Raw genomic sequence first — 24,399 nt, forward strand, 5'->3', positions numbered from 1 at the left:
TTTCTCACAACATCTAGTTAATTAGTATAGAATGGATGTAGAGCACAGGTGTCAAACTGGCGGCCCTCCAGCTGTTGTCAAACTACAAGTCCCATGAAGCATTGCAAGATTGACAGTTACAAGCATGACTCCCAAAGGCAGAAGCATGATGAGACTTGTAGGCTCACAACAGCTGGAGGGCCGCCAGTTTGACACCCCTGATGTAGAGGCAGTTCAACTGGACGAATAGCCGTGTAGACTTTTTAAAAAATAGATCCCATAGTGTCTCACCTGCCAAAAACTGCACCTTGGCAATTATGTCAGGAATAAAGCAGAACTATAGTTCAGCTGTAAGTCAGACTTTTTATTTCAGAAGAGACCTGCAGTGTCTCTTCTACAATAGAATACACCTACCTGCTTTTTTGTTGTCTTCTCTGGTGTACATCACTAGCTCAGTCCCTGTGTGCTAGGAAGATTCCTGCACATGCGCAGGAGTGACATCATCCCGTTCTGGGCAATGAAGACAGCCGAAGATCGGCACCCAACAGATGATGGGGATCTTTGAAAGAAAGGTAAGTTTAGCTCTGCTTTTAAGGTCCATTTTAACAGCCAGGCAACTGGAATTCCCAAAAGGAGATTAGCAATGGTAGCCTCTCTTTATCTCTCTTCACAGGTCTTCTTTACCAAAGCAACCAATCAGCCATCATTGATACTGGCTGCAGTCTGTTGAAAACTGTTTGTTCAGGGTTTTGCACATTTCGTGTGTTTGGCGCTGACTGAATAGGTCTTAATTGCTGTTGCAGATCTGTCCTGTGATGACATTTTAAAGCCGTCAGTATTTAATGTTTGCTGAGAGTTACAGTGACCTGATTGCAGTCGGTTCCTGCTTCCTTCTCAACCCATGACTCACAGCTCCGGGATGACTTTCTGAGAAAGGAAGCAGCTTTCTATGAAGTAGTATTGCGACATATTGTATCTGCCTTCTGTACTTATATAATGAGTGTTGTAAGATAGCATCTTGGTGCAGTTAGGCACTAAATATACACTTAGAAACCTGTAACTGATTACTTGCTAAAAGTAGTGATGCACTGATATTTCAGCTGACCAAAATAGGGTTATGGGCGTTTTGCCGATAGAAAAAAAAGGTGCCGATAAAATCTCGTCCCGTTGACTTCAGTGCAAAAATGCCCCCTATTGACGTCAATGTAAAAATACCTTTATAAGTTTAATTTTATATACGCTTACCAGCCACTTTTAGGTATGCCTTACTAGTGCCAAGAAAATATCCCCCACACCATTACTTGACCACCCTGAACCGTTGACACAAAGCAGGATGGATCCATGCTTTCATGTTGTTTAAGCCAAATTCTGACCCTACCATCTGAATGTTGCAGCAACCAAGTTTTCCTCTAACATCAACAAGGCATTTTCGGCCACACAACTGCCGCTCACTGGATATTTTCTCTTTTTCGGACCATTCTCTGTAAACCCTAGAGATGGGTGTGCATGGAAATCCCAGTAGATCAGTAGTTTTTGAAATACTCAGACCAGCCCGTCTGGCACCAACCATGCCATGTTCAAAGTCGCTTAAATCCCCTTTCTTCCACATTCTGATGCTCTGTTTGAACTTCAGCAATTCATCTTCACCACGTCTAGATGCCAAAATTTCTTCCAAAAGATGTAAACACTTGCGTTTAGACACCAACCTATCAAAATAAAGCAGCTTGCACATACAATACGTAAAAGGTAACAAATATTAGCAGTAAAATGCAGCGCTATCAATATCGTAAAAGATAGGAGACTGTCACCATCCACACAACAAGAAAGCCTCTTACCAGAATATGTGACTACCCAAAGGACTGGTCAAATAACTCCGTAAATTGGTCCAACTGGTGTGACACGGACTCATGAATGCAGGCTCCTTCTGATGATTTACCAAGCACTTCTCCAAATCATAAGATCTCTAGGCAGCAAACCTCCCATCGGATAACAAGACACCATGTAGAGAAAAGATTCCGACTCTTAATGTAGTAATTGGCTCAACCAGGAAATCTATTAAAATTGCGCTTATAAAAACTTGAGTAAAAACCAGCATGTCAGATGAGTCATTTCAAACCAACAAGATGGCCGCTGTCTTTCCAGAGTGCGATGATATCACACAGCGCAGCTCAACCGCAAGGGACTGTTTCTCGCTGGCGGGGATGATGAGCAGAGCTCAGGGGAGAAACGGGGTGGAGCTGCGCCATGTGACATCATCACACTCGGGAAGGACAGCGACCATCTTGTCGGTTTGAAACTACTCATTTGACATGCCAGTTTTTACTCAAGTTTTTGTAAGTGCAATTTTAATAATTTTTCTGGTTGAGCTAATTACTACACTATGAGTTGGCATCTTTTCTCTACATGGTGTTTTGTTATCCGATGGGAGGTTTGCTTCCTAGAGATCTTATGATTTGGAGAAGTGCTTGTTAAATCATTGGAAGGAGCCTGCATTCAGGAGTCCGTGTCACATCAGTTGGACCAATTTACTGCGTAATGTGACCAGTCCTTTGAGCGGTCAAATTTTTTGGTAAGCGGCTGTCTTATTGTGAGGATGGTGACAGTCTCCACTTTGTAATCGGGCTCTCTCTTTCAAGCACCAGCTTCTGACATGCCTAAATGCATTGAGTTGCTGCCATATGATTTGCTGATCATCAGTTTGTGTTACCACGCAATTAAACAGGTGTCCCTAATAGAGTGGCCGCTGAGTGTATATTTCATTTTATTTTCTGTCCAGTTTGTGTGTTACTTTCAATAAAAGTTAATTTACGTTGCTGGATTGTATTTTTTAAATTCATGTTCATTTAAATTCATCATATTAGTGAAAAAGTCAAATATAATACAATTTTATATATAAAAAAAATATATATTTTTTTTAAAACTGTCCTTTTCAGTTTTTGGCCAAATGCATCCTGAATTTTTGGTTTTGGTCCAGAATTTTCATTTCACTGCACCACTAGCTAAAAGGTTTATACAGTGATAACCATACTGTGTAGCCCGCATAGCACAAAGATGGTGCCAGTGCATTCCAAAACTTGTGACCTTCTGCCTCTTCTTTGGAGTACTAGAGGAGGTTGGTCACCCTCTTTCTCCTTTCTGTCCAACCTATCTCCTTACAAAGCAAATGTTTGCAGATCAAAGTTGATTTAAACTTTCAGCTCATTTGGAGAAGCTGAACATAATGAGAAATTTTATTATATTAAGTAAACAGAATTTTCAATGCATGTTTAACCGCCATATAAGGAAATGACGGGCGCAAGGCGGTTCTCTCGTTCTGGGAGGACGTCATATGATGTCCTCCTACTGTAACCGCGCAATCGGTGGTGCGCTGTGTCCCTAGGACACAGCTGATCACCGATCAATGGAAAGAGCCGATGATGTCGGCTCTGTCATGTGATCAGCTGTGTCCTATCACAGCTGATCGCATGTAAATAAGGAAATGCCGGTTATCGGCATTCTTCTCCTCATGAGCTGTCACGCTGACAGCTCATGAGGAGAGGAGAGCCGGTAATCGACATTCCTCATAGGGGACATGTACATTGATCATCAGGGTTAGCAGTGTGCCCTGATGATCAGTGTAGCCCCATCTCTGCCACCTGTCAGTGCCTACCAGTGTACATCAATGCCACATATCAGTGCCCATCTGAGCTGCCTTTCAGTACTGCCAATCAGTGCCACCTAACAGTGCGCGTCAGTGCCGCCTATTAGTGTCATATATGAGTGCTGCCTATCAGTGCCACCTACCAGTGCCTCCTAATAAGTGCCCATCAGTGCAGCCTCATTAGCGCACATCAGTGAAGGAGAAAAATCACTTTCCAACATTTTTTATTTTAATTTACAAAATTTTATAGCAGATACTAAGAAAAAAATTAATTTTTTCTAAATTTTCAGTTTTTGGTTTGTTTAGCAAAAAATAAAAAACCCAGAGGTGATTTAAATACCACCAAAAGAAAGCTCTGTCTCAAAAAAATTATAAAAATTTAATCTGGGTACAATGTTGCATGACCACACAATTGTCATTCAAAGTGCGACAACACTGAAAGCTGAAAATTGGCTTGGGCAGGAAGGGGGTATAAGTGGTTAAAGGAGAACACTGTCAGGCACCATTTGCACAGTTTCCACAGTGTGATCTCAGGAAAGCTCTGTATTTGTGGTCTCTCTCTCTCTCCCTCTCCCTCCCTCTCCCTCCCTCTCCCTCTCCCTCCCTCTCCCTCCCTCTCCCTCTCCCTCCCTCTCCCTCTCCCTCCCTCTCCCTCTCTCTCCCTCTCTCTCCCTCTCTCTCCCTCTCTCTCCCTCTCTCTCCCTCCCTCTCCCTCTCTCTCCCCCTCTCTCCCCCCCCTCTCCCTCTCTCCCCCTCTCTCCCCCCCCTCTCCCTCTCTCCCCCCCTCTCTCTCCCTCTCTCTCTCCCTCTCTCTCTCCCTCTCTCTCTCCCTCTCTCTCCCCCCTCTCTCTCCCCCCTCTCTCTCCCCCCTCTCTCTCCCCCCTCTCTCTCCCCCCTCTCTCTCCCCCCTCTCTCTCCCCCCTCTCTCTCCCCCCTCTCTCTCCCCCCTCTCTCTCCCCCCTCTCTCTCCCCTCTCTCTCTCCCCCCTCTCTCTCCCCTCTCTCTCTCCCCCCTCTCTCTCCCCTCTCTCTCTCCCCCCTCTCTCTCCCCCCTCTCTCCCCCCCTCTCTCTCCCTCTCTCTCCCCCCTCTCTCTCACTCCCCCTCCCCCCCTCTCCCACTCCCCCCCCCTCTCTCCCCCTCCCCCCCCTCTCTCCCCCTCCCCCTCTCACTCCCCCTCCCCCCCCCTCTCTCTCTCTCTCTCTCTCTCACTCCCCCTCCCCCCCTCTCTCTCTCACCCCCTCTCTTTCTCTCCCCCCCCGTGCACATGAAAGTATTTAATAACAAGGACCTGCTAGACAGCATTCAATATCAAACAGATAAACATTGTCAGTGGTATAAATGCCTGCTGATCCTGTCAGAAATCTTGTCAATTAATAATCGTCCTGTGCTGTTCACTTATACTGATTGTTTTTGGTTACATTGTTCCCAGCTATCTCTGGGGACTACAGAACCCCCTTCTCTCTGTAATAAAGGAGAGTGGGAGGAGTTCTGTAGCCCTGTCCCAGGATAGCAAGGCTGCTGCTTTCCAAAGACAAAATACAGTGAGTGAGTCTTGTCACCGTAGGACAGGAAGTGTGTTACTGGAAGGCTGATCGGGTGACAAAGACAAAAATGCGGCTCAGCCACTTGTTTTTACTGACCCCCAACCACAAGTGTACACATGGTTTAACATTCTATCCACAACTACCGGGAGGCTATCATGCAGGCTTGTCTCTGTTTTCCCTAGAATCTGATGAAGAAATTACAACTTACATGTTTGGTTAGAATTTTCATTCATAAAGCTAGAAACCTTTATCAGATGAAGCGTAGTTGACTGGCATTTGTGTTTTGTCCACAGGGAATATTGTGGAATGGTGTCTGCCCCAGGACATGGACTTAGAAGGGGTGGAATTTAAATCTATGGCCAGTGGATCCCACAGGGTGCAGTCTGATTTCATGTAAGTGAGGTCTTAAAAATGACTTTTTTTTAGAATATTCTTATTAATGGTGTAAGAGATATTTTCTTTCTGTTTTCTGTATTACCTTCCCATATACTAGCCCTTGTACTGTTCTTATTGATCCATTCTGGATTTTATTTTCTCTTTTTAGCTACTTTCGGAAAGGCAGCTTTTTTGGTCTTGCTTGCTTTGCCAACATGCCGGTAGAGAGCGAGTTGGAGAGAGGAGCGCGAATGAAGTCTGTTGGCATACTGTCCCCTTCCTATACACTGCTTTATCGCTACATGCACTTTCTAGAGAACCAAGTCCGGTAAGATGGTCTTCAGTATATTGAGGGATTTTGGGATAGAAGCTACCGAGACAAGGGAAGGAAACTACGTAGGGCAAAACAAGACGGTCACTTTAAGCCTGGGTTCACACACATGCGGTGTGGCATATTGCATGTGATTCGCACAGGAACTGCACCACATTCCTGCGCAATTCACATGCGAATTCTGTGGGGTGTGATTTTAGCCATACATTTTGTATGGCTCAAATCGCACTGCATCGGCACTAAAAAGGTGCAGGACCCTTTTTTTTGCTCTGCAATAGAATTAGATCGCATGGGTATTCACACCCATGCGATCCGATTCTGCACATCGCATTGTGTTTTGTGAACTGATTTTGGGGTGTTAACATACACACCCGCAGCGGTTCGCATGAACGGGGTGCAATTGTGATGTGCAGAATTCACACAGAAACCGCTGCGAATTCTGCACCGCATCAGTGTGAACCCAGGCTAATGCAGCCCTCTCCTGCAGTTTTTACTTAAAGAATGAAGGAAAGGTGAGCATGCATTTCTGGGGAGGGGGGCATTAAAGCAGACATGTACAGTAGTTTGCCTTAAAGTGAGCTCTTCATACCTGTCACGCTTCTTGCTCAGCCATCCTAGTCCTTATTACCAGAACAGGCGGTTCTAAAATCTCAGGCTAAAGTATAAGTCAACCTTTTAACTTATTTTTTCCTCCTGTTTGGTATAGAGTGTGGAAGGGTTAGAGCACCTGTCAGTTTTTTTGCAGTTTGCTTGCTGGGGAGAATTTCACACTCTTTCCTGTCTTAAATGGCACCAGTAACTCTGGGTCAGGACATGAGGTGAAGCCTTCCTAACAGGGAGACAAGACAGAAATAAAGCCTAACAAAGGTTCTAGCCCTCCCACTTTAAATCTAAAAAAAATATTTTCAGTAGACTTTTTTTTTTTACTTTAATCTTCATTTGCAGACTTCATATGGCAATCCTCTTGACACTGACATCCTTTTTGGGTATCGTGTATGATTTTTGGTGCCTTCTATTATTTAACTGGCTCAGGCAAATGACCTTGTGATGGAATAAAGTTTGTGGTATCTATGATTTAAATTTATTGTGAACTATTTTATGGGTTCCAGAACCATTTTGATGTCCATTTTGTTACCACTGTATTTAATTTCTGAAACTTCTTATACATAGTTTCTTTTTTTCTTTTCCTCAGGCACCAGCTGGAAATACCTGGTCACTACACTCCTTTAGAGGCCTTCTATGAAGACAAGAAGGGAATCCTGCCCCCAGGGGTCAATGTCCAGGCCTGCCAGCCTACTGTACACTGGTTGTCCACTGTACACAAGCATCTATACCCGGAGATGAAGGTCAGATTCTTTGTGTGTGGTTTTTGGTAATTTATAGTGAGAGCGATATATATATATATATATATATATATATATATATATATATATATATATATATATATATATATATATATATATATAAATAAAAGAATATCCTCCTAGATTGTAAGCTTCGAGGAGCAGGGCCCTCCTATCCTTCTTTTATTGAATTGTATTGTTGCTGTATTGTCTCCTGTTATATTGTAAAGCGCTGAGCAAACTGTTGGCGCTATATAAATCCTGTATAATAATAATAATTATAATAGTGGTGCACTGAAATTCTGGTGCCGAAAAGGAAAATTCAAAATGCGCAGTTTTTAAAAATGAATATATATTTTTTGGAAAAAAATACACTTTGAGTAAAAAGCAAAAAAAACCACAATATGTACCCCAATTTTTATAGAATATGAAAGAGGATGTTATGTCCAGTAAATAGATACCCAACATGTCACGCTTTAAAATTGCTCACGCTCGTGGAATGGCATGAAACTGCTGCACTTAAAAATTTCCATGGGTGATGCTTTACAAATTTCTACAGGTTACCAGTGTAAAGTTACAGAGGAGGTCCAGTGTGAGAATTATTGCTCCTGCTCTGACGTTCGTGGCAATACCTCACGTGTGGTTTAAACAATGTGCTTTAAAAAAAAAAAATGGCCGGAACCGGAAGTGACATCGCTTCGGTCCTCCAAGGGCATAGAGATGAGTGGAGGTCATCTTTCCTTCACTAATCTCTATGCCCAGCACCGGGATTGTTCGATGGTTTCTCAGGTACGGCTGAGAACTACTGAGCGGCAGGTGGCGGCGAGGGGCGGGTTTTTTGTGGCACCTGTATCGATGCTGTTTTTCATATCGGCCGATGGCTGAAAGGGGTGTTTTCGGCCGAAACGGGTGTGTAGACGTTTTATATACACTGTATACATCGCAATTTGAAGACGCTATAACTTTCTTGTATATACACTTATTGGGATTTTTTTTTTTATACCAAAGACATGTAGCCGAATATATTTTGGCGTAATTGAAGAAATTTTCTTTTTTTACATTTTTTTCATTGGATATGTTTTATAGCAAAAAGTAAAAAATATTAAAGGTGTTTTTTTTTTTTCTTTTCAAAATTGTCACTTTTTTTTTTTTTTTTTTACAGTGCAAAAAATAAAAAACGTAGAGGTGATCAAATACCACCAAAAGCTCTATTTGTGGGTAAAACGTAATACATTTCATATATGTACTTTGTTGCATGACCACTCAATTGTCAGGTAAAATAACACCATGCCGTATCACAAATAATGGCCTGGTCTGGAAGGGGGGGGTAAATCTTCTGGAGATCAAGTGATTAAAGATGACAGGCTGAAAAGTTCAACGCATTTTGCAAAATGGCTTCCTTCGGGACCTTGATATGTGTCAAGGAAGTGTAACCTGAATGTTCTTACAGAGCATATAAGAGACCAGTGGCAGCCTGGAAGCCCATGCGAAACAGATCTGGTATACAGGTTAAGGCATCTGTCATAGAAGGAGGGTATGTCAAAATGACAGGGATGGAGAGGCAACAAACAGTAACGGGCTATTTTGCAAACTTCAATGTGTAAACTCCTAGGACATAGTTGTAGACTTGAGCCTTACATAAAATTCCAGCCAACTACCCTCTTATGAACTGTTTCAAAAGGGGAGGATTGTCAGGGAGAAAATCCTAAAATAATAACCCATACCACACAGTAATCGGAATCTCTGACCATTATCCTCAGATACCATCCTTGTAAGGACTGTCACACAGGTGTTGTATGGGCTGCTAATTTAGAATTTGCTCCCTTCTAAGACATATGCTTAGTTTGGATGATTTACCTGTATAAGCCGCCAATGTTTGGTATAGGAAGTACGTATATTCATGGTGATGCCTTTAAAGGATGACACTGACCTGTATACCATATCTGTTTGGCATGGGCTTGCGGGCTGCCACTTGTCTTTTATATGCTCTGTAGGGACATTCTAGTTACACTTCCTTGAAGGCACATTAAGGTCCTGAGGAAGCAATTTTGCAAAACGCATTGACCTTTTCAGCCTGTCCTCTTTTAAGCACTATTTTTTGGATAATCTGTAAGTTATAACTACATAATGGGAAATGTATCGCCCCTACTTTTTTAATGTTCTTTTTTACATTTTTTAAATATATTCTGTAAATAAAATGTATGAATTTTAATTACTTGTGTCATGCCTTGGTACCAGTTAAGTCCTTTTTTTCCTCACCTGATGGGAAGTTTCTTTTAGACATTAGAAATTCCAGTCAAAAGGTACATTTTGATACTACTTAGGCCCAATGAACATTCTAGAAGCTCTTTATAATGTAGCCAATCTTCACTTTGTGAGTTTGGATACAGTTTAAATTAGCAGCTCAGTGAAGACCTAGTTGAGTATGTACTTTTGACAGTTTGACTCATGAAAACCCCACTCTGAGATAATTATCCCTATTCCCTGTCTAAATGCCCTTTTTTCCCTTCTTTTTTTACTTAAACTGTGGGCATGTGATGCCACAGCCCCATGCATTCTCCACATCTGTTACTTTCTGTTTGGGTCCTTCTTCCTTTTTTTTTCCACTATGGTGGCTGCATGACATAGACACTTTCTATTGGATGTACAGTAGGTGGGATCCTCTCAGGATCCAAAAGAGGACAGCTTGTCATCATGGGTGTGGTAGGTGACTGGTAATCTCGGGCTCCACAGGCACTGCTGGATTTGTGGTGACCTGAAACTGGCAGCAGCTCAAAACTTGGATAGGGGTTTAGGTGAGTATATTTTGATTCACATTGTAAGGGGACTAGGTATGACTAGAAGGATGGGTTAGGGAGGGTAGGAGGGGAGAGATGGGTAAAAAATTAATATTATTATTATATTATTATACAGTATTTATAAAGCGCCAATAGTTCGCTCAGCGCTGTATATTACAAAGGGGGACAGAACATGTGACAGAACCATAACAATACAATGCAAAACATGAGGGGATCGAGGGCCCTGCTCTTTCGAGCTTACAATCTAGGAGGGAGGGGATGGTGGCACAGGAGGAGATAGCTGTGGGGGATGGAGTGGTAGGAAGAGTGGAGGAGGTCGGCAAGTTAGCAGGGGGTGGGGTAGGCTTCCCTGAAGAGATGGGTTTTCAGGGTGCGCCTAAAGGAGAGGAGAGTAGGTGATAATATGATGGGTTGGGGCACGGAGTTCCAGAGGATGGGTGACACCCTGGAGAAGTCCTGGAGGCGGGCATGGGAGGAGGAGACCAGGGAACTAGAGAGTAGGAGGTCTTGTGAGGAGCGGAGTGTGCGTGCTGGGCGGTACTTGGATAGTAGGTCAGTGATGTAGTACGGGGCAGTATGGTGGACGGCTCTGTATGTCAGTGTTAGGATTTTGAATTTGATCCGTTGTGCAATCGGAAGCCAGTGGAGGGATTGGCAGAGGGGGGTGGCGGAGATGGAGCTGTTGGAAAGGTGAATGAGTCTGGCAGCCGTATTCAGGATTGACTGAAGTGGGGATAACCAGCGGCGAGGCAGGCCAGTGAGGAGGGAGTTGCAGTAGTCGAGTCGTGATTAGATGAGGGAGTGGATGAGCTGTTCAGTGGTTTCTGGGGTTAGGAACGTGCGTATTTTGGCGATGTTGTGGAGGTGGAGTCTGCACGAGTTTGTGAAAGATTGGACTTGGGGCTGGAAGGATAGGTTGGAGTCAAGAATTACACCAAGTACTCTGGCCTGCAGGGCGGGTTTGATGGTAGCGTTGTTGGACATGATGGAGAAGTCAATGGGGGGTGGTGTCCGGGCTGGGGGGAAGACAAGAAACTTGGTTTTGGAGAGGTTCAGTTTAAGGAAGTGGAGTGACATCCAGTCTGATATGTCGCTCAGTAGGTGTGTGATTCGGGCGGAGACCGAGGGGGTGAGGTGGGGGGTTGAGAGATAGATTTGTGTGTCATCGGCATAGAGGTGGTAGTTGAAGCCATGAGAGTGTATGAGTTGGCCAAGGGAGGAGGTGTAGATGGAGAATAGAAGGGGCCCGAGGACGGAGCCTTGAGGGACCCCAAAATAGTATTAGCCTGGAATGGTCCTTTCACTGTAAGTTGAAAAAAAAAAAAAATTTTGAAAAATCAGGTCATATGACTGCTGCCTTCTAGGAGTGAAAGTTGTAGCCACATGACACTAAGTTAAGATTTGTTCTGCAAAACACACAATAGGCATGACATGGCTTCTGTGCTATCAGGTAAGGCATTTTTTTTTTTGCATGCTAGTCTCATATTGAGAAGTTACGAGAATTCTCGTACGACAGAATACAACTTTGGAAGTGGTGTAATGTGTGTTGTAATGTATTCTTTCGTTTCAAAACATGCGTGGTCTTGCTATTCTGATTTTTTTTTTTTTTTTTTTTGGATGAATACTGTGCCGATTAAATGAAAGTCAGAAACAATTTTCATATTTATCTCTTCTAATAATTTCAGGTGAAAGCGGCGTACTAAATATCAGATTACTGTACAATCGCTTCAATAGTGGTATTTTTCATCCGGTTGTTTTTTTTACCGTTTGTACTATGCTTTAGTGTCTATGGCAGACTGTCACTGATGTTACTAGGACTTCACAACCAGCTAATATTGAGCTGGAGAGTTTCCATTGTACACTCAAGATACCAGCACTTACAAATGCTTATATTTATGACCATAGACAATAATTCTTTCCCGTCTTTTGGTTGCAGATTACCCATCCTGCTGGCTGCATGTCTCAGTTCATTAAGTTCTTTGGGGAGCAGATCTTTGTCTTATGGAAGTTTGCGTTATTACGGAAGCGAATCTTGATCTTCTCCCCGCCTCCTGTGGGAGTGGTGTGCTACAGAGGTAACCAACAAAAACCTGCCTTTTCACATAAAATGCTAAATGCAAGGTTCTCTTCTCCCATAGTCATATGATTAGTCCTAGTGTTCTAGTAGGAGAATTTAAAATTTAGCATCTCCCCATAAAGTAGTTGCATGGGAGGCTGCATACAGGCGACAGTTTATCTGCAATTTGATGTGAACTTCTGTGGAGGCAGCCAATTACTTTGGTGTGTGTATTACTTTATTACATGAGAGGGTGTGAGTAGGGGGGTGTTCTAGGAAATCTGTACGCTTACCCCTTCCTCTGCCATAGTAGGCATTGGCTCACTGGAAGCCTATAGCATATCCTCGCAAACACGAATTAGGATAATTGCAGCAAAAAGTAAAAAAAAAAAAAAACTGCAAATATTTGGAATTCAAAGTTATTTTGCTATATTTTGTACATTAGGCTCATTCTCTGCTGATTCATTAAACCTGTGTAGTTGGTTTTAGAAAATTGGAACAAAACATTGAGCTATGTTGATAGACAATGAAAAAATACTAATATGTATACTTCTTTCCTCTCCTGTACAGTTTACTGCTGTTGCTGTCTCGCCAATGTCACTTTACCAGGTGTGGGAGCTACAGCTCCAGAGTCAAAGCCTTTCTTCTATGTAAATGTAGCGGACATAGAGACCCTCGATGATGAGGTATCCTATGTAGCATGTGAGTATCTACAGTGACGCCGTGGAATTATGCCCCAAGCTTTATAACACTGCCTAGAATTTTTCTATTTCTTTTTTCACTCACCTCTCTGGCAGTATTTGACTTGGATTGTCTCTTTGCTGAAAAGCTATGGCTGAACAAAACTCTTTAGCATTCAGTGTTTTTCTGTGTATGTTAGGTGCCTGATCACCACATGCACTGAGGTTTCTCCTTCCAGTTGCTACAGAACATTGTGTCTTTTGGGAGGAACCACAGCACACCGTGGGGGAACACAGACCTCTATCACTTCCAAAAGTGAAGGATATGAAAAATCCTTTGGTGGCTGTTGCTGTTCATCATTGTGATGTTAATATTAACAATAAGAAAATTGTGGTGAAATTCCACTATATTTTTGTTAGTAAAAGGACATGTATGTCCTGTATTTGAAATTGTGCTGAGGCATGTGGCTAGCAGCCCTGGGTTCAGATCCAGCCACAGGGTGTGTAATATCTTCTTGTGTTTGGGTTTTCCCGAATGCTTCCACATAAAAGGAGTTGGTTTTATGGGTAAAGCATGTTTTGGAGATTTCAGCATGAAGGGGACAGCATTAATAATGGGTGTATTTAACCCCTTGGTGTCTGCAATATGCATCTATACCTGTCATTGGACTTCAGGTGGTGAATGCAAGCTCATAGCTGTATTGTTGGTACCGTTAAAGCTGACTCTAGACTTTTCAGTAAAACTGCCACCCAAAGGGTGCTGCTTGTTAACGCCTTTTTGATGGCAAAAAAAGTAAGTGGGGGGTGCAACCTTGTTGCCCCTGCACACCTGTGACAAGAAGCATACATGTATGTAAATACAATTTGCGCCACATGTGAGGTATTGCTGCAAAGTGGAGTAGGAGCAGAAATGCTAAGGCCATTATTCCCGGTTAACGGTAACACGATGACCTGCAAAGGTTTTTAAAGGGCTGTGTATCACAATTCTGGATACTGTAGTCTTTCACTGTTTCACGAGTCTAGTCAATTCTAAGGCTTGATGTATTTCGTATCTGTTTACTTGATGCAACCCCGTATTTTATATTTTACCCAAAAAACTGGTTATTATATTGTTTTCTGTATAAAGAAAATAAGTATGTAAACATTTGCACAACTTTTGTGTGACATAAAGAATTATAGCCACCACTGTTTTATTGTACATGGCTTATGCTTTCAGAAAATCTATATTTGTTTGGGGGTTTGAAGTAATTTTCCAGCATAAAGTTGTTCTACATTCTGTGTTTGGTTGCCAGGGCCTGTGGTGACTTGTGACCCTCTCAGTTTACTACTATTGTTTTCAGGTACTACGGAGAAGATCTTTGAACAGAAGCAGGACCTCTATGATGTCTATGTCGACAACCAGAATGTGAAGACTCACCTGGAACGTCTGCAGCCACTGCTAAGAGTCAACAGTGCCGATAAAGAGAAATACCGGCGGCTCAATGATCAACGGTGACTGATGCTTATTTTGGATTAATGTTCCTACAGGCAGGGGGAGCTGCTGCGGTCAGTCTACAGTGAACAGCCGGGGTTATTTGATTTCTAACATAATTAGGATGACTTAAAGGTACTGCTGTACGGAGCGAAACAGGAGGCTGATATTAAAATGTATCTAAACTCAAAATCAAAAGCTAAATACATCACAGCTTTCCAGTCCTTAGATGTGTTGGCTGCTTTAGTTTTCTTATTTTAGGCTAAGAATATTTTCAGAAGGTATAGAAGAACGTGATGGCAATTTACTTAAAATTCAGCGGAGTTGTAACTTTATTGTTCTGGGCAAGCAGACATCAGATTCCCACCTGGGACCTCTCTGCTGACATGCTTCACACAAGCACTGGGTGGTGACTTTGCTTGTCTGAAACAATAAAGTTACACTTGTATTGAAGTTTATCACCAGATTTTTCTCCCTTGAATTTACTAGTGGTTGGGGCTTAGGGCAAGTCAGTGCTCAGCTCCTGGCACCTGATCAGCTAAGTGAGTGGGCCAGCATAATGGGCTTGTAGGCGGCAAATTTAATTCTGTAGAAAATGCCTGTTGAACCTGCCAAAAATGCAGTTTCTTTGTTACTGCACACACCTTTTTAGCTTTTTTGTGTGCAGATTGCTAAGCCCATCATCCTCTAGGTCAGGGGTCTCCAAACTTTCTAAACAAAGGGGTAGTTTACTGTCTTTCAGACTTTAGGGGTGCTGGACTGTGGCCAGTGTGGTTAAAAAGGGACTGCCATTAGTAGGAGTAAACCATGCCCCATCTTTGGTATTGGGGGAGGAATAGTGCTGCATTGTTGTCAGGAGGGGATGATGAGTGTCCCATCGCTGGTGTCAGTGGACACTCTCCAGATCCCCAGGCTACAGTTTGGAAACCACTGCCCCAGGATAAGGCAGACATATTTAATGTCCAGCATGGGAAGCAACCATGGGCCCTATTCATAGATACAGCGGAGAAGTGAATGTAGCAGCCAAGAACATGAACTGTTTTTCACAGGATTACTAGGTGAAAATAAAAGAAAAATATCTTTAAAATAGAAAACTAATTCAGCCACCACATCTAAGGACTGGTAAGCTGCAGTAGATTACATCTTTATTCTTGGGTTTAGATGAAGTTTATGTAAAATTTAGGTACTTAAAATGGTTGTAAACCCTTACATTTACCCATTGAAGTGACTGGCCTGAGGTCATATGCAGGGATGAAACAAACCTACGTAAATTGTACCTATTTATCCGCAGTTTTCTCTCCTCTACAGCTGTTCAAAGTGCTCAATTTACAAAGCTGGTCTGAGAGGTCCAATAAAAAATGGGCGGAGAGTTGAAATTACACTTTGCAGAGTTCAGTGAGGAGAGCTATGACGGCTGGTTGGAGAGAAGGGACACACCCCCCTGCACACAGCTCACAGGATCAGAGCTGAGGCTGTCAATTTGCTGGAGACCCTGTCACCATTTTTCTCTTGGTGTCAGGAAAACTTGTCAGAAGTAACTCATGCTGATAGCAGATGAACAAAGCAGCAATCAGAAATGACATTTGGTGCCCGTGAGACAAGTACACTCTATAGAGGGATATGCTTTGTTCATATTTTATGTCTGAGGTTTACAGCCACTTTAAACAAGTTCCTTTTAAGGAATACAGATCTTCACTAATGTCGCTGACCTGAAACTAGCATGTGCTTATCAGGTGGCATATGGCTAACATGCACATGCTTGTTCTGGGTCAAGGACTCTGAAATTAGTGACACAAAGTTGGGGATGACAGTCCTGGAGCATGCAGCTTCAAGAACAAGGCAGCACTGGCACCTCCCATAATCTCATCCCAGCAGAAGTACCTTTTAGCTGACCACACTAGAAATTCTGGGTGTACCCTCTGCACACTGCTATATAGCTGATCACAGGCACCAACAGATGGTCAGACTTGCAGTAATGATCACACCACCTAAAGAGGTCCAGTTACTGGCATATATGGAAGTGCTCAGCATGTCTTACTGCTTGTAGGTTTCTAGGTGTGTTAGCAACATTTGACTTTTGTTCTTTGTGATACCAATTCATTGTTGTCACAGCACCCTAACAGAAGAGGCTAAAAACAGTGTGTTGTGTGATAGGAATATGTTAATCGTGTTGAGAGGATGAAGTGGCATGAAGACTACTTTGGTGCCAGTGCATTTTTGCAATTGTACAATTCTTACCTTTAGGATTGTCACATGGTCTGGTTAACAACATCCAATTACAAAAAAAAGAAAAAAGAGGAGCAGCATTCCTTACCGCTAGTGTGAATGAGCCCTGCTTCCTTAGAAAAGCAGTTATGACCATGCAGAGTGTAAGGGCAGGATCAAAACATACAGAAACACATACAGTGCATCCAGAAAGTATTCACAGCGCTTAACTTTTGCCACATTTTGTTATGTTACAGCCTTATTCCAAAATGGATTAAACTCATTTTTTTCCTCAACATTCTACAAACAATACCCCATAATGGCAACATAAAAGAAATTCGTTTTGAAATCTTTGCAATTTATTAAAAATAAAAAACTAAAAAAAAACACATGTACATCAGTATTCACAGCCTTTGCTCAATACTTTGTTGAAGCACCTTTAGCACCAATTACAGCCTCAAGTTGGTTTGAGTATGATGCCACAAGCTTGGCACACCTATTTTTGGGCAATTGTCTCCAATTCTTCTTTGCAGTACCTCTCAAGCTTTATCAGGTTGGATGGGGAGCGTCAGTGCACAGCCATTTTTCGATCTTTCCAGAGATGTTCAATTGGATTCAAGTGTAGGCTCTGGCTGGGCCACTCCAGGACATTCACAGAGTTGGCCAGTAACCACTCCTTTGTTATGTGGGCTGTGTGCTTAGGGTCGTTGTCCTGTTGAAAGATGAACCGTTGCCCCAGTCTAAGGTCCAGAGCGCTCTGGAACAGGTTTTCATCAAGGATGTCTCTGTACATTGCTGCATTCATCTTTCCTTCAATCCTGACTAGTCTCCCAGTTCCTGCCGCTGAAAAACATCCCCAGAGCATGATGCTGCCACCATCATGCTTCACTGTAGGGATGGTATTGGCCAGGTAGTGAGCGGTGCCTGGTTTCCTCTAGACATGATGCTTGGCATTCAGGCCAAAGAGTTCAATCTTTGTTTCATCAGACCAGAGAGTTTTGTTTCTCATGGTCTGAGAGTCCCTCAGGTGCCTTTTGGCAAACTCTAGGTGGGCTGCCATTTGCCTTTTACTGATCAGTGGCTTCCGTCTGGCCACTCTACCATACAGGCCTGATTGGTGGAGTGCTGCAGAGATGGTTGTTCTTCTGGAAGGTTCTCCTCTCTCCACAGAGAAACGCTGGAGCTCTTTCAGAGTGACCATCAGGTGCTTGGTTACCTCCCTGGCTAAGGCCCTTCTCCCTCAATCGCTCATTTTGGCCAGGCGGCCCGCTCTAGGAAGATTTCTGGTGGTTCCAAACCTCCATTTACGGATGATGGAGACTACTGTGCTCATTGGGGCCTTCAATACTGCATGAATGTTTCTGTATCCTTCCCCAGATCTGTGTCTTGATACAATCCTGTCTCAGAGGTCTATGGACAATTCCTTGGACTTCGTGGCTTGGTTTGTGCTCTGACATGCACTGTTAATTGTGGGACCTTATATAGACAGGTTTATGCCTTTCCTAATCATGTCCAATCAACTGAATTTCCCACAGGTGGACTCCAATCAAGTTATGGAAACATCTCAAGGATTAATTTTCCCAAAAATTGTAACGAAAAAATTACAACTTAAAAAAAAAAGATTGCGCAATTGTTTTAGCAAAAAATAAAAAACCCAGTGTTGCATAACCACTTTCCTACCGGGAACTTTTACCCTCTTTCTGCCCATGCCAGTTTTCCACTTTCAACGCTGTCGCACTTTGACAATTGCGCAGTCATGCAACATTTTACCCATATGAAATTTTTATAATTTTTTTCACACAAACAGAGCTTTCTTTTGGTGGTATTTAATTGCCATTGGGTGTTTTATTTTTTGCACTATAAAACAAAAAAAGAGCAAAAAATTGGAAAAAGTGTTCTTATTATAAAATTTTGCAAACAGGTAATTTTTCGCCTTCACTGATGTGCGTTGATGAGGCAGCACTGATGAGGTGGCAATGATAGGCAGCACTGATGGGCACTGATAGGATGCACTGATGAGGCAGCACTGGTGGGCATTGATGATGCTGCACTGATATGCAGCAATGATGGTCACCGATAGGTGGCACTGATGGGTAACACTGACTGACGGCCCTGACTGGTAGCACTGACTGATGGGTGGTATTGATGGGCGCAACTGCTGGGAGGCACTGATCATCAGTGCAGATCTCTGTGACAGCTGCTGGTTATCCATAACCGGCAACTGTATTTGCTCCATGATCTGCTGTGTCCATAGGACACAGTGATCACGGAGATCACCGGGTGCCCGCAGGAGGGCGCGTTCTGGTAGGACGTCATATGACGGCCTCCCAGAACTCGGTAACTGCGCTGTAGCTGTCATTCGGCTATAGAGCGGTTACCAACTGGTTAAATAGCAAAGGAAAGCTCTATTTTTGTGAATAAAATTTTTTTATGGGTACAGTGTTGCATGGCCTCGCATTTGTCATTCAAAGTGTGACAACATTGAAAGGTGAAAATTGGCCTAGGCAGGAAGGGGATAAAAGTGCCCGGTAAGCTGTTAAAACAGTGTGAATTGAGTGTAAATATTAACTCGTTAATACAAAAAAAAAAAACACATTCTCGTCACTAATTGAAGGGCTTGTGTCCATTGGATTTTGTTTGTTTCAAGTGAGATTTGAATTTCCACATAAGTCTATGGGAATGCAAAATGCACTTAAAACAGGTTAAGAGGGGGGATGTTGCAAAAGGAGGTCAACTGCAAGTCAGTTTCACCTTTCAACAATTTCTGATTAGAGATGATCACCAAAAAATCTGCAAACCCTGAACATAACAACTGCACCCTATTAAATTCTATGGGAGACAATTTTTTTTTCTTTTTTTTACAAGGCAGGGGAAGCTGGGCACTGCCATGGGGGGGTAGGGGGTGTAAGAGACATGTACCAATGCAAAAAAAAAAAAAAAGTATTCAGTAAGAAGCTGGTTTTTCTAATGCAACCTTAAAAAGCAACATTTCAAATACACAGTTTCTTATTGTAGAAATATGTCCTGTTGACACCAATCTTGGTGCACTATTCCTGTCACTGACACTAATGATGAGGCACTGTTATTTAGTGTGTGTGTATATATATATATATATATATATATATATATATATATATATATATATATATATATATATATATAGTGGTGTTGTTTGAATATAGCATTGCGAATCATCTTGCCACTGCTGCTTTCATCCTCCGGGGAGAATCTATTTGTTCATAGGCATATTGATTGCATCCACCAATACTGAATATGTATATTGGAACGTTTATTACATCACGTGTCTCAGACATTACTTATATAGCCAGTGGAGCTTTATCGTTACTTGTATTTTGAAGGCCATATACAGTCATGGCCAAAAATATTGGCTCCCCTGCTTTTCTGTCAGATAATACGCCACTTCACCCAGAAAATTGTTGCAATTAGAAATGCATTTCTGTCAGATAATGTCAGATTTCTACGTTTTTGTGTTGTACCAATACAAACAAGAAATAAACATGAGAATGCCTAAATATTTGTAAATGCAACAATTTTCTGGGCGAAGTTGGGCTTTATCTGACAGAAATGCAGGGGTGCCAATATATTTGGCCATGACTGTATATGTATTCACGGAGCACCACAAAGGTGTGGTCAAGTCTTGTTTCGTGTATGCTCTATGGGCGCCTATGCTGGGAAATGTTACGCTTATTTATGAATTTAGAGATATTTATGTATGTAATGCTGTATGTTATAGTGGTAGATTAGGTATTGTGATGTGGACATTAATGTTATTTGACAACGTCCGTTTCTAATTGTGGAAGGTGAAAGTGGCATTTTTTATTTTTTTTTACTATGAATTTTTGTTGCAATAAAAGAATTCTATATTCAATAAGTCACGCTGCGTGGATCCTTTTAAGTAACCACTTTTATCAGTAGGTCTTTTTCTTTGTAGGTTTCTGGTTTGCATCGTACAGATAGGGTGATGGATTGTTGTGTCATGACCATCTTTTAGACTTGTATGTGTTTTGGCATTTAAACTGTAGGTATTAATTTTTGTTATTCTAAAGTTTGTTCGTCCTAATTTCAGGCAGCTTCTGATGTACACACAGGAAGTGGATGGAGACTGCTCATCGTGCGAGGAGGATCTCTTTATCCTGTGAGTAATCCAGATCAGAACTCATTACCCTGTGTATTTTTACCACAATGCTCCTTGCACCCTTCTCCTGAAATTATTGTAAGCCCATCGTAAGGTTAGTAGGAAGACTGCCATTGCTGATCTCCTTTTGATATTGCTGTCTGTTATGAATTCCTATTGGCCAGTATGGCAGCTGTATTAGTCATGGACAATTAGTCAATAGGAATGTATATGGGGTAAGGAGAGCATGGGCCAAATTTGATACTACCATTTGAAGCTAGAAGAACCACCTTGGGCCTTGCGTGGCACCTGCATTATATACCCAACTGCAGCTTTGTTGTGATGGTCATAATAAAAATAAAAAAACTTTTCCCTCCTGCTGGTTAAGTGCATAATGTGTTAGCATGCATTCCATAGTAGCACATTCTGAAAGACTTGACTTAAAACAAAGCCCTCGAGCGGTGCACTGTCACCGCTTCCAGGTTCACCTGATCTTCCTTCTTGGTTCATGGGCTCCTGCCGTTTGAATGACCGAGCCATGATAACGCCATGGCACTGAGCTTTGAAGGGACGAAATACTTTACTACACATGCATCGGTGACATCAAGTAGTGAATACCTCCTGAAGGGTACATGTTCCTTGTACCTATAGGAAATCTTTATTATAAGCTTACCTGTAGGTACAAGTGAGCATGCAGTGTTTTCTACTCCACTGATTTATAAACAGGAAACACATCATCTATCATTATAAAAAAAAAATGCGTACCTCTGAGCCTCAGTTCCTTGTGTTTTTCTCATTTGTGTACCAACAAGAAGCATCTTGTTTGTTCTGATCAGTGTTCTTTGGTTGCAAGACTTCCCTGTCCAACTGCCTAGCTTTTGCACTTGGGTGACAGTTGGTATACATAGACAAATGTTGTCCTCAGGAGAAGGAAAAAGAAATTTTAGCTTTTTTTCCTAAAGTGTTTTTTTTTTTTTTTTTTTTTTTCCCCTTCTCAATGCCCAAGGTAGTGACTTATATGGGATATGTAGTAGACTCCAATCAGATAAAAATCTTTCTCACAGAACAAAAAGATAGATAAATTGATTAAGTTTGATTTATGAAAGTATTGGGTCTTATGGCTGTTACCATACCGGCAGTAACTTGAGTTTAACTCCATACAAGACCTTTACAAAACTTCCTCCTCTCCCATTGGGATGGAAATGCGGCAACATTTATTTATTTCAGGTACTTATATAGCGCCGACAATTTACGCAGCGCTTTACATACATATATTGTACATTCACATCGGTTGCTAACCCTCAAGGGGCGTACAATCTAAAGTCCCTAACTCACATTCATACATACACATACTAGGGACAATTTACACAGGAGCGAATTAACCTACCAGCATGTCTTTGGAGTGTGGGAGGAAACCGGAGTACTCGTAGGAAACCCACGCAGTCACAGGGAGAACATGCAAACTCCAGGCAGGTGATGCTGGGGTTGGGATACGAACCAGCGACCCTAGTACTGCCAGGCAGAAGTGCTAACCATTTAGCCACTGTGCTGCCCAACATGAGAAGATTCAGTCTGCATCCCCTTTCAGATCAAAGAATCAATGCTGTGGTGGCTGAACAAAAAACCTACAGACTGGGACAACTGTGAGTATAGACCAATAGTCAGAATAACCACAGATGTGAGTGCATGGGGATGGGGCGCGCACCTAGATGAGCTAGCTCAAAGTGCCTGGAACAAGATCTGGTCTGTGAATCCTCCAACATGGTGGAACAAGCCTTGTACCACATTCAACAACAGGTCAAAGGAAGGCACGTAGAAATTCTATCAGATAATTTCACAACCATTGCCTGCATCAACAGACAAGGGGGGGGCAGCAGAGAGACCCTGTTTAATGACTCTAGTAAAGTCCTAAACTGGTCAGAAATTAACCTATTCTTCCTATCAGCTGTATATCTAAAATGGAAACAAAACTCACTGGCAGAAAAAAGTTTAAAACCCAATGGAATCCGCCTTGGACCAGGAAATGCACTTACAGAGAAGTAGGGCACTCCAGGCATAGACCTATGTGCTTCAAGAGCCAATGCCAAGACACTGAAATTCTTTTCCCGGACAAAGAACAGTGAGATTGTAGGCCTAGATGCCTTTGCGCAGCAGTGGATGTTTACCTTGCCTATGCTTTTCTCCTGATCAACCTGATCTCGAGGGTAATTCAAAAGATTGAGAGAAATGCCAGAGTTTTGCTTATTGCCCCTCGCTGGCCTCGGAGACCATGGTTTACTCATCTGCAAAGAATGAGTACATAGTCACATATTTCACTGCCTCTCAAAGAGAACTTCTTGCAGCAGGGTCTATCCACCCATCTGCATCTGAAAACTCTCAGCTTGCTTACTAAAAGGGTGTTGCTAAATAAAGGATGTTCAGAAAACGTTATTAACACAATTGGCTAGCAGGAGAAAGGTAACCATAACAATATACAGAAACATTTTGAAAGAACTTTGAGGCTCATTTGGAACAAGATAGGCCTCTCATCCCAACTAGATAGCGTATGTACTCTCCAGCGCCTCAGGATATGCACAGCCAAAAGGGAAGCCAAGGGTACCAGGACAGCGACAACCAAAAGGAAATGTTCCAGGGGTGCAGCCCTCCTCAGACGGGGAAATCAGCCACTGGATAGAGAGAAAAACAGGTGGCGCACACACCTAGTGCATTATCCAAGGTTTATTGTAGGAATTAAATCATAAAAACATACTCACATACGAAGCATGTATCTAAAAAGCATAGAAAAATGACAATGGCCACAACGGCGGGCAAGGTGTTCTCACTGTCAGTGCGGTCAAATGGCTGACGCATTTCGGGGACAAATCCCTTTCCTCAGAGCTGATGACCAACCTCTGATGCTGATGTATGATGAATGGAAAGTAAAGTAAGAGCCTCGCTGTTGATGCCTCAATAATCCTTGGATAATGCACTAGGTGTGTGCGCCACCTGTTTGCTCTCTCTCATCCCAACTATCCTGGACTTTCTACAAGATGCAGCAGATAAATTATCTCAGAACACACTCAAAGTATAGGTCTTAGCAGTTTCCTGGACTCAAGATTGACAGAAGAACCCTTCAAATCCATCACTAAGACTAGGCCACCACCCTAAAGGAACTTTCCTTCTTGGAACCCTTTCAGCAGATCTACAAGGGTTTTTAAAACCTTGAACCATCAAAGACTATCCCAATTAAATCTTAACTCTCAAGACAGGTCTTCTAGTGTTGCTAGTATCGATTTGCAGGGTGAGCAAGTGCCAAGCTCTTTCTATCTTGGAGCCCTATTGTATTATAGGTATGGACAAAATCATTTTAAAGCCAGATCCAGCTTTTCTACCTAAAGGTGCTTTAGCATTTCACATAACCCAGGATATTATAACATCCTTCAGGTTTAATGCCACCAACAAAAAAGAAGCATACTACAGCCTAGATGTATGAGGATGCCTCATGACGTACTTAGAAAAAACGAAAGAAGGGCGGAAGACATCAGCTATGTTCATATTTTTTCTCAGGGCTTAATAAAGGTAAAGGAGCCTCCAAATACACCATCACCAGATGGATAAGAGGAGCTACATTGCATATACATTAAACCAGAAAATTCCTGAAGGAATTATAGCACATTCCACAATAAATTGGGTGTTTTCCTGGGCAGAGAGAGCAGGAGCCATACCTGATCTGCAGTACAGCGATATTGGCGAATTTTCATACCTTCGCCTGCCATTACAGGATAGGCATCCTACCAAGCCAGGATCAGGCCTTTGATAGGAAGGTTATCCAGTCTGTGGTATCTCTCTTCATAAATATTGC

At 42.4% G+C, this 24,399-nt stretch overlaps 1 protein-coding gene across 3 annotated transcripts in view; it reads left to right on the forward strand.

Moving 5' to 3' along the window:
- The window catches only part of DENND11 (DENN domain containing 11), a 167,300-nt gene that overhangs the window by 22,772 nt on the left and 120,129 nt on the right, over positions 1-24,399 (forward strand). For all 3 annotated transcript variants that reach the window (XR_016313209.1, XM_089680700.1, XM_089680698.1), the window contains exons 2-8: positions 5,458-5,557; positions 5,709-5,867; positions 7,063-7,216; positions 11,948-12,086; positions 12,638-12,769; positions 14,088-14,238; positions 20,511-20,579. Coding sequence is in view for 2 of the 3 variants with exons in the window: in XM_089680700.1 (XP_089536826.1) it covers positions 5,458-5,557; positions 5,709-5,867; positions 7,063-7,216; positions 11,948-12,086; positions 12,638-12,769; positions 14,088-14,238; positions 20,511-20,579 (904 nt within the window). In the remaining variant the exon portion in view is untranslated. The remainder of the gene's footprint in view (positions 1-5,457; positions 5,558-5,708; positions 5,868-7,062; positions 7,217-11,947; positions 12,087-12,637; positions 12,770-14,087; positions 14,239-20,510; positions 20,580-24,399) is intronic.

The sequence above is a fragment of the Staurois parvus genome, unplaced genomic scaffold, assembly GCF_062004578.1.
Source record: "Staurois parvus isolate SC_StPar_1 unplaced genomic scaffold, SC_StPar_1.0 ptg000249l, whole genome shotgun sequence".
In the NCBI taxonomy this organism is placed as follows: Eukaryota; Metazoa; Chordata; class Amphibia; order Anura; family Ranidae; genus Staurois; species Staurois parvus.